General features: G+C 43.9%; 1 protein-coding gene across 2 annotated transcripts in view; it reads right to left on the bottom strand.

The window, feature by feature from the left end:
• LOC146513442 (polypeptide N-acetylgalactosaminyltransferase 18-like) overlaps positions 1-16823 on the bottom strand; it is a 245275-nt gene that overhangs the window by 116006 nt on the left and 112446 nt on the right. For both annotated transcript variants that reach the window (XM_085165437.1, XM_085165438.1), the window contains exons 2-3: positions 6620-6827; positions 6361-6527 (exon numbers count right to left, since the gene is read on the bottom strand). In XM_085165437.1, the coding sequence (XP_085021563.1) occupies positions 6361-6527; positions 6620-6827 (375 nt within the window). The remainder of the gene's footprint in view (positions 1-6360; positions 6528-6619; positions 6828-16823) is intronic.

Below are 16823 nucleotides of genomic sequence, written 5' to 3'. Positions count from 1 at the left end.
GAAGGCTTCCGGCCTACCCGACCTTCTGAGGACCCGGCCCACGTAGACCGCGAAGGCCGGGTCCTCAGGAGGATGCAGCCCATGAATTTGGACACAGCAAAGGTAAGTTCTAAACAATACAAATTAACAGTTGAAATAAAGAACATGTTAACTTAACAAACTTGTAGGGATTGATTTAAACCAAGATGTTATATTATATAATCTGTAAAAGAACAAAACATAAACAAACCCGGGATAGTAGATGTTTGCCTATTGCAGATTACATGTGAAATATGGTTAAATCAAAACAAGAATGTTAACTAAGAATATAGACAAATGTTCTTCTCACACACTGTCACAGTCGTATTGTTGCTTTGGATGAACTTGCACAGAATAGAATTCAGTGCAAGAAGCATTCGCTCATTCTATTAAACTGGAAACTGATACAGTTTGTCTTAAAGTTGTGTCTTTGGAACATAAAAGGATGTAAAAACAAAAAAAGAGAAATACTTGTAGTGAAGTACAACACTAAAATATTTGATGGACATTTCAATTTGGACATATTTAGCCATAATATAAACAAGTGCAGAGTATTAGTGAGGAGGAAGAGAGAGCTCAGGCTGCATACCTGTGCAGGTACAGAGATGTTTAAGAGAGAGGGCAGCGGACTGTTTAACCGGTCTGTTTAACACAGTCTTGGAGAGTGAAAGGATGGCTGAGGAATGGAGAAGTGCAGAGCTGTAGTAACTACAGAAGAATAAAGCTCATGAGAAATATCATTAAGATATGAGAACGAGTTGCTGAAGCAAGTTGAAGAAGAAAAGTGATGATCAGAGAGCTGCAGTGTGAGCTCATGCTGAGAAACAGCACTAATGTTTGGATTCAGTGCTGATGGAGAAGTATAGACGAGCTCTTTGTGGATCTACAGAAGGCATATGATTGGGTGCCCAGAGAGGAACTGTGGTCCTGCATCAGGAAGTCAGGAGTGAAGTATGTGAGGCAGGTGGTGCAGGACGTATGAGGACCGTGTCGCGGCGGTGAGTAGGAGCTGATAGATGGGATGACAGTAGGGGTGGGATTACATCAGTGATTGGCTCTGAGCCCCTTCTTGTTTGCAGTGGTGATGGACAGACTGGCAGATGAGGTCAGGCAGGAGTCTCTGTGGACTCTGGTGATGCCGAAGGAAGAAGCAGCTATATTGTAAACAATAAAATAGGGAACGATGGTTTGGTTTAACCCTTTAAGACCTACCATAGAACCAAGTCTGCCAGAGCTTATATTATATGTTTACATGCTGTGGAGCCATTTTTGGGAGCATTTCAAGTTGCTATACATCAATACAACCATTATAGCCTAGATTTTAATAATATGTATGCATTAAGTGCATAGTAATTACATAAATTGCAAAAAAGTGCAATAAACTACAAAAAAATTGAAAATCGTTTTGGTTTTTTTAACATATATTTCTAGTTAGAGAAATTTAAGAGGCTTATCCCTCAAACTGTAAATACAAAAAAGTTGCACAAAATAGTTTCCCACCACAGGAAATTTATTTTGAGTGTCTTCATAGTTTTATTTTTGAAATACACCAATTTTTATACACTGCAGGAAAAACGAAAATAAATATTATAATGCAAATTTGCAAAAAAGCAGCATATGCATCAAAATAAACTATTTCCAGCAGTGCAATATGAGTCCTAAGCATCCCAGAAACCACACAGAAAGTCATAAAGTCAAACATAACTTTTAAAAACACCAGTATAGGCTCATGAGGCCCTTATAGTAAAAAACGTAATTTCCGCAAAATTACGTCACTTCCAGTTTCGGGCAGGACATGGGGGACATGCGATAGTTCGCACTGATGGACGCAGGAAGTGTTACGAACAGCTGATTGGATCAGCAAAGCGTGTTTCTGGAATATTATGTTTTTGTTGCTGGAGGTGCAGGTGGGAGGTTGGTGGTTCAGTTCCCATTTGCTCCAGTCTGTGCGCAAAGATAGTGAAGCCTGAGCTGCTCTCTGATGTGTTCATTGAAGTGTTAATGTTGGATAGAAAGCACAGGAAAAAAAGTGCTTGTATGAATGGGGGATTGTTATTCCTGGCTCTACTTAATTATGTGTGGATTTGTGTATCTGTGTTCACTGGATTTACCAAAACCTCCCTGAAACGTCTGCAGGTTGATTGAGACTTCTAACTACTCCTGTATCACACTGTTGCTAAAACAGTTGCACTGGCACCCAGCTAGCTTCAAAGTCCATTTTAAGATTCTGGTTTTTGCTTTTAGAGCCGTGCATGGACGAGCACCTGTGGACATCAGTGAACTTTTGCATCCATACATCAGCTAGCTGTGCAGCACACAAGGCTGAGAAGCAGACGGAGCTTTTGCAGCAGTGGATCCAGACTCTGCAGCTCTCTCCCTCTCAGCTACTCAGTGGTCGCTTTCAAAATATTCAGCTTCTTATCTTTATTTTTTTAGCACCTCGGTTGTGAAGCACTATCATTTTTTACTTTATTTTCTTTACTTTATTTAGTATTTATCGAACAGTTTGAATAATGGAATAAGCTGATAGTTCGCAGTGCTGAGCTGTATCACACGTCTTCATCCAAAGCGAAAAATCCCCAAAGTTTTCATATCGTTCAGACATCATCAGTAAGTAAAGAATTTATTTAGATGTGTCGGCACACATTCGTTTGAAATTTCCCTGGAAGAAGCCCACACAGGCACAGGGAGGACATGCCAACTCCACACAGGTTTTAACCAGGAGCCTTCTCCCTGTGAGGGGACACTGCTAAGCAAGACATTAAGAACAAGGTGGAAATAACTAACAAAACAACTCCTGCTGTGCCAGCTGTGTAAATGCAGGCTGGCTCTGAGGAAGCTTAAGGGTTTTATGAAAGTCAAACAGCTGGAAGCCACAAACCCAACTTCAGCTCACGTCACATCAAACCATTGACTGTAGAAAACATGGACGACGTGACAGCTCCCCAAAAATGAAGCCAAAACGTCTCTATCGCCCCCTTGTGTCTGGCTGCAGTATAGGTCATAAACCCCGCCTCCTCCATGTTAGCGGATGGGACTAGGGTCAGACTAAAATAAATTAATTCTCCTAAGATAATTTTTTTCCAAAGATTCTTTCTTTTGTTTTCAATAGTTCTCATCACGCTGATTGATGTTCAAGGGGTCTCCTTTCCCATAAGTTTGATTCTAATTCCTACCGTGGTGATGTTAAATTGGGGTGAAACGTCATCATAAGAGCTTTGACTGACAGCTGCAGTCACGGAGAAACTTGCGTATCTCTGTTCGCGAATAGCAGATAGAGCGTAGGCTCTGAGAGGACGCCCAGCGTTTACGCTACGAAAACACGACCGAGTGTTTTAACCTGACAGCCTGAGGTGTTCTTCAGTAAACTGGACTACCCGACAGAAGGACCCGAGGCCCCGCTGTACTTTTTCGGTAAGTTAAGAGTAGCAGGTGTGTAGCATCGCTAACTAGCTAGCAACAAGCCTTCAACACAGTGCGTATGCTAGCGGCTAAGCTAACTAACGAATTAACAACAGAGTGATTTTAGAACTATAAGATGATGAGCTGTGTCTTTTTATAACAGTGACATGGTTGTATTTACCTTAATTAAACGAGTCGTCAGTCGCGGTAAACCAGCAAAATACTCGAGCAGCCGGGCTACGTAAAAAGTGTAGGGGGGCGTGTTTGCGGTCACGTCCAGCGGGTGTGTGGGCGGGAGCGTTACACAGTCGCTCCACCTCAAGTCACTACTGCGCAGACTCTGGCTCCAAATTTGCAAGATGGCAGCCTCCACAAGCGGGTATTTTGGCTTCATTTTTGCACAATGGTAGGAGGCGGGGTCGCGTCGTCCATGTTTTCTACAGTCCATGCATCAAACCTGGATGAAGTGCATCAGGTTCAGTTCTATTTTACTTATACAGCAACAAATCACAACAACAGTCGCCTCAAGGCTCTTTATACCCTACAATAATACATACAGAGAAAAACCCCACCATCATATGACCCCCTATGAGCAAGCACTTTGGCGACAGCGGGAAGGAAAAACTCCCTTTTAACAGGAAGAAACCTCCGACAGAACCAGGCTCAGGGAGGGGCGGGGCCATCTGCTGTGATTGGTTGGGGTGAATCAGAGATTCAATCCTGATTAGCCTCACAGGTCTGTCTGCCTCTGCTGAAACGTGAAACAAGCTTAACCTCCTAAGACCCGAACTCTTCCACAGCATTCATTTTTAATTTCTCTTTGATGTTTGGGCTGAAAACATAAAAAAATAATAATAAGAGCGACATATGAGGATATTCGTTTAAATTTTGATAGAACAGTAGCAGTATAATGTCCTCGTAAGTGGATATCAGGCCCTTGTAGAGCAAAATTGAGTATTTTGGTCTAAATAACCCAAAATGTGATGTCCACATATGTGGACGCCAGGTGAGCCCATTCTCACTCCCGAAGCGTAACATGCCGACGTTTTGTCACGTCCCGCGGCGTTCCTGAAGAACGCGAAAGGAGACCTTCGGCGTTCTTATGGTACGCGGCGGGTTATGGCTGAAATCCAGTGCAATGACGCTCCCGCGGTAATCGATGTTCCAGCCCTGAACCTAACCTTATCCCTAGCCCTAACCATAACCTTTTTCCTGACCTTAACCAAGACTTTAATGATGTTAAATAGCGTGTTTCTAAGCGATTTGAAGAAAAAAAAGCGAACATGTGTAGATTGAGTCCATACGGTTCTCATATTCCCTCATTTTTCCGAGGTCATCATTCAGGAACGTGGTGGGTAGCCGAAAACGTAATATGTTGACAATTTGTCACCTAGCGTAAAATGTTACGCTTTGGGAGTGAGAACGTGTTGGCCAGGTCCTAGGAGGTTAATGTTAAAGCTAAAAAAGAAGCTTAATGACCGGGCTAATGCCACACGCTGGATGCGTGAGAGCTGGAAACATTAACAGTCCACTCCTCTCACACTGACAGCAGAACAGGAGTTTGTTTTATTTTATTTGTTTTATTTAAGCTGCAGACTTTTACGACGGCCGTCTACCACGCCACTTCATTTCTACTGTTTTCTGTCTTCTTCTGTTTAGACTTGTCATTTCTGTGCCCACGGTGTAATCGTGTAAGCCTTCAGCGTGGCTTTAGCTTTAAATATACTGTTTTATTTCTATCCGTGCATTATTCCTCTTCCACCGGACGTGAGACCTCTTGAAAACTAATGATTTATCATTGGAGTCTGTTTACACAGCTGCGACTGCGACTGAGCATCTTTGATCTTACACATATGATGCTGTTACAACCAGCCGAAGAGCTGCTTTGAAGAACTGAAGAATCAATAATTCAATGCATATAAAATCTTAATCTACATACAGAGAAGAGGCCTGTGAAGACCTTTGTTTCTGAAACGTACATATAAATACAGACACACTAATTTATACTCAGAAGATGTGTTTTATTTGCAGATCCTTAGAGGCAGCAATATCTTTTTCTTAAAAGCAAGAACTGTACAGGTTTGCAAAGCTTTCTGAATATGGATGTCCTCACTGACCGAGTTTCTGCAGTTTTACACCAAATAAATTCCAGTACTACATGAAGTAAAAGATCAAGAAGACTTTGATTAGAAACCCCCCAAGAAAAAAAGCATCGTTATAGGATTAGAAGAAATACAACTTGGCATGGATCACGACATCTACAGATGACACTGATCTGTAGCAAGAGTAGAAGCAAAAGAGAACGTGTGTGAATGAGACGGAGACGGGTGTAAAGGCGAAGCTGCAAGGAGCAGAGGGAGTGAAGATGGATGAGTTTAAATATCTGGAGTCAACCATCCAAGAGAGAGTGCACAAGAGAGGTGAAGAAGAGAGTCCAGGTAGGGTGGAGTGGGTGGAGATGAATGTCAGGGGTGATTTGTGACAGAAGGATCGCAGCAAGAGTGAAAAGGAAGGTTTACAAGGTTGTAGTGAGACCTGCTCTGAGGTCTGGTTTGGAGATGATGGCACTGAGGAGGAGCTGGAGGAGCTAAGATTTCCACTGGGATTAGAAGCGCGTACATCAGAGGGACAGCTCCGGTTCGGCGGTTTTGATACAAAGTTAAAGACACGAGGCTGAGATGGTTTGGATATGCGCAGAGGAGGGTGAGTGGAAATGCTGAAGATGTCAGGCAGGAGGAGGAAAGGACGACCTCTAGGGAGGTTCATGGATGGAGTGAGGGAGGACATGCAGAGAGTCGGAGTAAGAGGGGGGAATCTTAGGGATAAGGTGAGATGGAGGAAGATGATCTAATGTGTTGACCCCTTAAGGAAGCAGAAGAAGATGTGCAAGTAGAAGTAGACATGAAAAAAGAAATGCTGAGGAAGGTTTAAGGTTCTTACAGCTGTTGCTGTGGTCGTCCACCAGTATGATCTCTTTGAGCAGGTGGGAAGGAGTCCTCTGGATGGCCGTGTGGATGGAGCGCAGCAACACCGACAAGGCCTCGTTGACAAAGATGAAGATGACACTGAGCTGGGGAAGGTCTGATGAGTAGGAGATGTTTCTGCATCTGAGGGGAAACGCCAACATTCAGAAGCTTTGTGAGCCAGAATCACATCCTGTTAAATCCTTACAGGAGAACACCACCACACCGACACTCACCCGTCAGGCCGTAAATCTGGAATCGGGCGGGTGAGGGAGATGCGGTCGCTAAGGTAACCGTTGTAGCCATAGTACTTGAACTTCTTGAGGGCAACCCTTCGGCTTTCCGGGCCAAGGTCGTGACCCCAGTGGTTGAAGAGTGAGGAGGCGGGGTCTGAGGCTGCGTCTGACGAGGATGCCGCATCTTCCCCATCCTTCAGAGGAGTTTCTGTGGACAGAGGGAGGGAGCGGTCGATGACTAGGATTACACAGTTAACCCTTTATCACCCAGGTATCACACAGGCTGCCTGGACTTATTTTGTACCTTGTGAATGCTTTGTGCTTCTGTAATAAACCGAATATGAGCGTAAATCGTCTTTATTTTCAGAAACCATTTGAATTTTTGTCTCTAGCACCAACGGGAACAGAGTTACGGTTAGGGATGGGTACCGGTATCTGGTGCCATGATGGCACCGGTTCTGACATAAACGGTAGTAACCAGACCGAAAAGCAGCGCACATTTCGGTGCTTTTTTTCCTGAGCTGTGACACACTTTCTTCTTCCTTACATTTGTATTGGCGGTTGGCAAACAACTGAAAGGTGCATTACCGCCACCAACTGGTATGGAATGACACACTTTAGATTCTAGCCAATCATTTTACGTTTCGAGGATAGTAGGCGGGTCCAGGTACGTACGTTCTTTTAGAGCAGAGCTACAGATTAAAAATGCCCAAGACGAAGCGGTCAAAAGTCTGGCTGTACTTCACAGCAAAAGATGCAAACTCAGCAGCTGCAACAAGTGCTTTAAGCTGATACTGTGATACTGTCAAAGGAGGTAACACCTCAAATCCAATGAAACACCAGGCGACGCATAGCGTTTTTTTAAAAGCCGAGAAATGCGCCGAATTTGATAGCTTGCTGCGAGACCTCACACCGAGCACATCTACTGCAGGTGTGGTGCCTGTTATCGACCCGGAGTTAACAACATCCCCCAAATTCAAATTCGAATTCAAATTCAAATTTTATTTGTCACACACACACAACCATACACAGTATGACATGGGGGTGAAATGCTTGTAGCTGTACAATGCCCGACCATTAAATGACAGAAAAAAGTTTTACAGTATTTACAATTTACTACAAAATTTACAAATTAACTTAGGAATTTACAGTAAAAATAAAAATAAATAAAAATGTGCAAACAGCAGAAAGAGATTATAAAGATTATAAATTATAGGAAATTATAGGAAATGTGTGGTGGTGCGTGTGGTGATGTGATGTGTGTGAGAGTCCAGTCCTACACCTGGTTCAGGGCCCGAATTGCCTGGGGGAAGAAGCTCCTCCTCATTCTCTCTGTTTTGGCCTTAAGGGAGCGGAAGCGCTTCCCAGACCTCAACAGTGAGAAGAGTCCATTGTTGGGATGGGAGAGGTCCATCATAACCTTCCTAGCTTTGGTCTTGCACCGCTTGGTGTAGATGGACAGCAGGTCAGGGAGCTCTGATTGAATGATGCGTTCGGCTGAGCGCACCACTCTTTGCAGATCTCGTCTGTCCTGCTTGGTGCTGTTCCCAAACCAGGTGCAGATGTTTGCCGTCAGGACGCTCTCGATGGTGCAGCAGTAGAAGTTCTTGAGCACCTTCAGTGGCAGATGGAAGTCTCTAAGTCTTCTGAGGAAGAAGAGACGCTGATGGGCTTTCTTAACCTGGGTGTTGATGTGGCAGGACCATGACAGGTCCTGAGTGATGTGGACACCCAGGTATCGGAAACCGTCCACTCTCGCCACTGGTGTGCCACTGATGATGAGGGGTTTGTAATTCCTTGCCTGCTTTGTGGTGAAGTCCACGATCAGCTCCTTAGTCTTGCTGATGTTTAGGAGGAGGTTATTCTCCTGGCACCAGGTCTCCAGGTTCCTAATCTCCTCCAGGAAGGCCGTCTCGATGTTGTCTCGTCTCTTCAAAAACCCGAAGAGGAGAGTCCTGGCCCCTAGCCCTGCCAGTGTAGCAGAGATGATGAGGATGATGATGCAGCAGCAGCCGTTCTTCTCTGCATGAGTAGCTTAATGTTGTTCGTGTGTAATTTACGTTGAGTAGGCTAACCACGTTATTACATTAATGCATGTAAGGTGAACTAGCAAACACCATCATAGCTACATGCAGCTGTCTTCTTGTTTGATGGCAGATACTCCCTTCACCCTGGCCAAAAAGGCTAAAATGACCAAAGAAAAAGTGGAAAACAGCTAAACATGAGAGGTTTTTGGACAAAGTTTGTGTTTTTTCCATTGTTTAAGCTGCTTCCAGCCAAGAGTGATACCATATATGCCCCATAGCTGCAGAAAAGGCTAACATTGTTATCTTTTTACAAAAAAACAGCTGAACATGAGAGGTTTTTGGACCAATTTTGTGTTCTCCATTCTTTAAGCACCGGTTTGAGCACCGTTTAAGCACCGGCACCATTTCAAAAGTATCGGTTTGGTACTGGTATCGGGTAAAACCTAAACGATACCCATCCCTAGTTACGGTCATTTAAAGACGGGCCCCCATCGGCAAGACGGGGGGCCCCAAGTTTCCGTCAGCAGTGTTCATCACCCTCACCAACAACTGTGTTGCCAGATGCTTTTGACAACATTACACTGCAGGATGTAATGACAAATGAACTTCCGTCAGCTCTATTCACAGTGCTTTCTCAGGAGAAATGACTATGACCAAGTCTAAGCGCTCCGTGTGGTTATCAAACAAAACCTGTTGACTGAGGGCTGAAAGAGTCATTTCTGCAGCATCGGGAAAAAGGATGGAACTCAAATGCGATTGAAGAAACAGGGATTTTTATTGTCATTCCAAATTACACCATCAGGCAGCTGCGCAGATCCATTTGGTAAATGGTAAATGGTCTGTATTTATATAGCGCTTTACTAGTCCCTAAGGACCCCAAAGCGCTTTACATATCCAGTCATCCACCCATTCACACACACATTCACACACTGGTGATGGCAGCTACATTGTAGCCACAGCCACCCTGGGGCGCACTGACAGAGGCGAGGCTGCCGGACACTGGCGCCACCGGGCCCTCTGACCACCACCAGTAGGCAACGGGTCAAGTGTCTTGCCCAAGGACACAACGACCGAGACCGTCCAAGCCGGGGCTCGACCCGGCAACCTTCCGATTACAAGACAAACTCCCAACTCTTGAGTTGGGAGTTTGGACTGCTTCTTCCATTTCTGCAGAAGTGGAAACAAATCCTCTAACGTGCCCCAATGTGACACCATTTGGTTTTCAGATCAGCTCGGCCTTCTGCGCCACACATGCACATGGTGGAAAACAGTAACAACCAAAAACATGCTTTAGGCATATTTGGTGGTTTGAAATGATCGATTTAAAAAAAATATAGCAGGCAAAGAGGCTTTAATATATTCCGCTTTTCACTGTGCAGGCTGCAGGTTGTTTGTCCGAATCACCAAAAGATGGGGATCCTCTGAGAGAATGAAATATTCATGAACCGAGGCCGGCTGGAATTCCTCACTCAGGTGTGAAGGTGTTGAAAACACAGAAAGTATATAAACAAAAACTTTTTCAATCCATAAAAATGAACTCAACACCGAGCCAGCATGGAAGTCACGATCTTGAATGTGTAATATACACCACAGTGGTTTGAATGCTTGAAGTTAAACTCAAACAAAGTAAAAAAACAGAAATATGAATTAATTCAATTTTTCAAAAAGATCAAAAAGTATTTGTTTTCTTTTCCCATGACAGCGGTTGACAGTTGCTCAAAGCGCTGTCAACTTTTATAACCTGCTACTCACTTTTTTAAACCGCTTTTCATGGAGCCCACGTACTGTAGCGTTGGGCTGTCACGCTGTAAGACGTTTGACATTTGGCAGGACCCGCTGTGCTGTGCCAGGTTTGCATTTCACACAAGGTGACAACGTTTAGTACCTTCTGCTCAACAAGGGAAAGTTGGTAAGCTTAAAGTTCTCATCTACAACTTCCAACTGAACACTAAACATCATCACGACTGCAACTCATCACCCAACAGCTTGTTATGATTGAGGATTGAATGAAAGCTTTATTGGCCATATGCAGGTTGCCCCGCAGAGGAATAGAAACCCCCCCCCCCCCCCCCGACTTACACACACAACATAGACATCACATGGGAATACAGGTCGGAGATCGGCAGCGTTACAGAAAAACACTGAAATAGTACACAACAATGGGAAAGTACAAGAGGAAAAAAATAGACCTCTACTCATGCTGGGCACCTATGGGAGGACAGCATGAGAACAGGAAACAAAAAAAAGGGTTGGGTAGGGGGTGAGGAGTAGTCCGAAGGAAATGCAGCAGTCATCCTGCATAGCCCTACCACTCCAGCGCGGCACACAGACCCGCCGTCTTCCCCCACAGGAAACAAGCATCGAAGGCGTACACCGATTCAGGGTACACCAGTCTGCCGCCGCATTAAAACCTGGTGGTTTTAATGCTTTACAAAACTTTACAAAGACACCAAGGCCCTCGCCAAAATCCCCCAATCCTAATCGGTTTTTAGCATCGGCATGTGTATTCTTGGACCTGTGGAAGTGGTTGCCGGCGGTCAGCAGGGGAAACGACTACCAGCAAATTGACGGGGTCGTCCTTGGTTGGAAGACAGTGACTTGTCTGCAAACTACTCACGGCAAAAGTGAAAAAGTGTGACACAAACCAGAAACAGAGCATTTAGTAAAAGTAAAAGCTCTTTTTTAAATGTTACTTTGAAGGTGAATGTTTTCCACTTTTTTAAGTTGCAAGCAGAAAGTGAATTCAAAATGGTAAATGGCCTGCATTTGTATAGCGCTTTACTCAGTCCCTAAGGACCCCAGAGTGCTTTACACTACATTCAATCATCCACACATTCACACACTGGTGATGGCAGCTACATTGTAGCCACAGCCACCCTGGGGCGCACTGACAGAGGCTGGCTGCCGGACACTGGCGCCCTCTGACCACCACCAGTAGGCAAACTTAGTATCTTACCCAAGGATATTTGGCATGCAGCCAGGAGGCAGCCTGGGATCGGACCACCGACCTTCTGATTAGTGGCTGACCTGCTCTGCCACCTGAGCTACAGCCAGTGAAAGTCTGAGCTTTGAGCGTGCTCATTTGAAGCCTGCACATCTTTCATAGATATTGTGTTGTACTGTGTCTTTGCCCCCCAAAACTATGTGCGACGTTGCACTGGTCTGCATTAAATATTTAATAAGACAATATCCTTTATGTATGGGATAATTTTGTACTGAACTGAAGTCACATATTGGGCAAGTTATCAACACATGACCGAACATGATGCCCAACCAAAGACAAATGTAAAAAAGCCTGAAAAAGAGGATGGTCACACTCTGTTCCTCATATTTAAAAAAACAAACAAACAAACAAAACTTGCATTGATCAAGATCAGCACAGCATGACAGGTTTATTGGGATTACAAGAATACTATGTAGGAGTAATGGGCAATATGTAGTGATTTGTTATTAAGGTGACATTGAAGACGTCGGTGGATGTAAAGTGAATTTTGAAGGATTGCTAACATCACCCCAAACTACTAAGTTTCATCAGAATTGACTAAAACCTTTTTGGAGCTCTCACATTTATCGCACCAAAAACCTTCTCTGCGGAGGTAAAAAGAAAAGGAAAAACAAATGTCCAACAAGAAATGGCGATACATTTTCAAACACCTGAAAGGTGATAAATGATTCACTTCTATGTTCGTGGAAAAAGCAGAGGTGCAAAAATTGTCCAAAAACTCAGTTGAGCTCTTTGGTCACTTTTTCTTCAGAGGGGATGACTAAGAAAACACAAACTCCATCACGTGATCGTGACTGGCTCATGTTCTGAGTTTTCTCCAGATGGGTAATTATGGCACATCACAGTAACATACTCCACAGGTTTCTACTGTGATTTAATTTTGGTTTCTGCAGTTTGACTTTAAGATTTTGACTCCAACCAGCCGAATATCTCTACTTCTATTCCCAGCCCTCAGTGGAGGACTGTGAAGTGCCTGCTTCCTACGGCAAATGGCTTTTTTTTATTACTTTGAACAGCAGTACTTCCCCCTTTGGTAATAACATACTCAGTGCCCTCGTGGGTGAAATGGCACCTCCCTCCAAGTCCACTCATAGCCTCATAATAAGCACCCTAAAAGCACTGCAAATGATTCGGTGTTCCATTTTTCTTGGCCACAAATGCATTCTGAGTCATGCAAAGTTTTTAAGAGTTTTAAGTCACCTCATTTGCAGCCATTTATATTCGCTGATGCATTTAGTTAATGCATTGTGCTTTTCAGAACAGACAAAAAAAGTAAAAGCTGGAGAGGAGAAAAGAAAGATGGATGGCAGATTGAAGCCGTGTGTGTACTCTGTGCTCGGGTTGAGAACAGATGAGCAGAGGGAGTGCGCTGTGACCTGCACCGCACTGTGTTAGACAAACCTCATTACTAATTCAGTTGGACCAAGCTACCCTTTACAGCACAGCTGGAGGGCACATCATAGCTTTGTACAAGACGTCAGGGAGAATAAAGTGGGACAATGTTGAGGTTGTGTCCGTGTGCGTATTATACACTACCAAGTGTAATGTTTGTACAAATGATGTAGGTGCAACAGGGACACAGTGCTGATGGCGTGATATTAAAGTCAAATTTAGCGTACTACAAGTGTGGGAATGTGTGTGTGTGTCATTTACTGTGGATTTCCAAACATGCTGTTTAAACATGACTGATAAACATCAGAGAACAGCATCAAGTCAGGTAAAGCTGGGATATTGATCTGGTCAGTTAAGTAACAGAGGGGGTGTTAATCGGTATCAGCTGCTTTGGTGTTCGTGAAATTAACAACAGGAGCTCTAGAGGGGCAACAATGTCACAACCACCAAAACAGGAATGGTTTTACTAGTGGAGGCCACTGACATTTTCTCCTCCTCATGTTTATAGAGTCTCACGAGCATGGAGGAGATTCCAGGAGATAGACAGGGCCGTAGAGGGTCCTTAACCCTTTAAGACCTACCATAGAACCAAGTCCGCCAGAGCTTATATTATATGTTTACATGCTGTGGAGCCATTTTTGGGAGCATTTCAAGTTGATATACATCAATACAACCATTAAAGCCTACATTTTAATAATATGTCTGCATTAAGTGCATAGTAATTACATAAATTGCAAAAAAGTGCAATAAACTACAAAAAAATTGAAAATCGTTTTTGCTTTTTTAACATATATTTCTAGTTAGAGAAATTTAAGAGGCTTATCCCTCAAAACTGTAAATACAAAAAAGTTGCACAAAATAGTTTCCCACCACAGGAAATTTATTTTGAGTGTCTTCATAGTTTTATTTTTGAAATACACCAATTTTTATACACTGCAGGAAAAACGAAAATAAATATTATAATGCAAATTTGCAAAAAAGCAGCATATGCATCAAAATAAACTATTTCCAGCAGTGCAATATGAGTCCTAAGCATCCCAGAAACCACACAGAAAGTCATAAAGTCAAACAGAACTTTTAAAAACACCAGTATAGGCTCATGAGGCCTTGATGGTAAAAAACTACATTTCCACGAAAATGACGTCACTTCCGGTTTCGGGCAGGTCATGGAGGACATGCGATAGTTCACGCTGATGGACGTAGGAAGTGTTACGAACAGCTGATCGGATCAGCAAAGCGTGTTTCTGGAATATTGTGTTTTTGTTGCTGCAAGTGCTTTTTATGCAGTTTTTGCAAAACTATATGTGGAAGGAAACTGTGACCGAGGACAAGCTGATGGCATAAGATGTAAGTACAACTCCTCCGGTTTCATATGCAAAAAAAATTATTGCGCTAGCTCACGTGGTTGCAGAGCTACCGGGATTTAAAAATAGTTACGCAAAACGGAGCGTGCTGCTCTGACCAGTTTTAAAGGTTTAAGCCACCAAAATCATAAACAGAGTCAATGAAGGTGGCAGAGAGCCCAACGCCATCTAGTGGGCCCTGAGCTCACTGCCTGGCACTGTGGAGCCCGACTGGCATCTGCCATAGAATACCAGAACCAGCAGTTCCACCATTGCCACCCTGTGATTTTCACAAATGAGAGCAGCACGTGTGTGGAGAACATTGTGCTGTGCTGATGGATCAGTGACTGCATATCCGTGGAGGGATACACAGGCCTATACAGGTTTGGCAACGCCACCCTGGCTGCCATCAGGTATCAGGATGAAACCGTTGGATTTGGGCTGGGACGAGAAATATGCTTTAAAATTCAACAGAATTTAAAAATACGTCTCACTCATGCTTCATATGAATGTTAACGTGACCTGACTGGCAGATCGGGCAAACACAAACACACGTGTGAGATGGTCAGCACACAAATATGATGCTCGCTGTTGAGTCCAGCACTTTGTCCAGTCGTACCCTTGTGGGGCGTAGGAACTTGGCGCCACATCAATATCTGCTCAGCTGTAATTACACACAACACAATGCACAAATCCAGAAAAGAATGAGAGTGAGGTAACACAATTTGAAAAGAAAATCAGCATTTATGGCCTTAAAAAGAAGGTTTGGTGATGCAAAGGAGGAAAACGTCATCTACTAATCTAATAAAATGGAATCTAGAAAGAAACAGACAAGAGGAACAAAAAATAACGATGACAAGAGCACAAAACACAGAGGACAAAGAAGTGCCGACAGGATGCTGAGTGAGGTACGAGAGAGTGATGGAGAGGACGAGAGGCAGAGAAAGTGATGAGGAGAACGAGGATGAAAGGGATGTGACAGAAGGTATTCATCCCCGGGCATCTGTAAACTAGGAAACCCTGAGCTTTGTCTCATCCGATTGTGGAGAGTCACACTTTTATTAGCTCAGACAGACACCATGACAGTTACACACAAACGCACACACACTTCCTGCAAACCTGAGGGCATCAGAGCTGGACTCCCTACAACCTAATGGATTAGAAATGAGACGCACTGCTGGGTGACAAAGTGGCTCACCTTGTCCTCCAGTCACTTTATGCAAAATTGACATATGATTGGCTCGGCAGGCTGCACGCTGCGACCGGCTCTCCAGCGTCAGCACGACCTCTGCAATCAGAGCTGAGATCAGCCTCAATCAGGACTGATGAGAGCAGGACTATTCCAGATTAGAATCACTGTAAACAATGTGCGAATGACCACCAAAAATATAGAAGCTGTGCTCTAAACTGAGTTTATACATTATTAAAAGAAACTATGCAAACACTTATTTGGACAAGGGGTTGCAAATGTTTGATTTTGTATACCGTATTTCCTGGACTACAAAGCGCACCTGAATATTAGCCACACGAGCTAAAATCAGGGGAAAATCCTGTTTTGGACATACATTAGCCACACCTACGGAGCCCCGCAGGGGACATGGGAGAAAAAAAAAATTAAGACGGACTTTTGCGAGATCTCGCAAAACCAACTCGGGATCTTGCAAAACTTGCGAGATCTCGCAAAACTTTTGCGAGATCTCGCAAACGTTTTAGCCGCATTCTTCGGATGCTGGCTCGAAGCCGACCGGGAGGTCGAGGCACAATGTGCCGGGAAAGCGGTGTTCCTCCCGGCTGTAGTAGGTCTCGACCTCCCGTTAGTTTGAGCTAAAACTTCGAGCCAAAACTGCGGCTAAAACTTTTGCGAGATCTTGCAAAAGTTTTGCGAGATCCCGAGTTTGTTTTGCGAGATCCCGAGTTTGTTTTGCGAGATCTCGCAAAAGTCCGTCTTAAATTTTTTTTTCTCCCATGTCCCTTGCGGGGCTCCGTACACACCTGACTAAAAGCCGCCGGTGTTTCAATGTTGACTTATCATATGTAAGAGAATATGCACAAAGGGAATTGTCAGGAAAGAGATGGCTGTTTGGAGACACACCCCTTTTATTCATATTTTGAAAAAAAAATTAGGGGTACATATTTGCATAACTTTTTAGGTGATCGTGGATGTTTTCACACTTTTCCACGCTGTCAGATTCCACCGGTGGACTTGAGCATAACTTGCTTTTCGCAAGTTTATCGCCGCTCGTCATCCACGTCTCCCGCTGAATGCGCAGCGCTACTTTGAAGTTTGTTTTTTCCGCTACTTCGTACGGCACTATGTTGCCTGGCGGATGGACATGTGACCAACATACCACTCTTGAACCCCGATACTGTGTGTCTGAAAACATGCCCTTCCGCCAGGCAACGTAGTGCCGTACAACAGCGGAACAAACTAAACAAAT

The sequence above is a fragment of the Neolamprologus multifasciatus genome, chromosome 7 (assembly GCF_963576455.1).
Source record: "Neolamprologus multifasciatus chromosome 7, fNeoMul1.2, whole genome shotgun sequence".
In the NCBI taxonomy this organism is placed as follows: domain Eukaryota; kingdom Metazoa; phylum Chordata; class Actinopteri; order Cichliformes; family Cichlidae; genus Neolamprologus; species Neolamprologus multifasciatus.
This window is presented reverse-complemented; position numbering and strand designations above follow the sequence as displayed.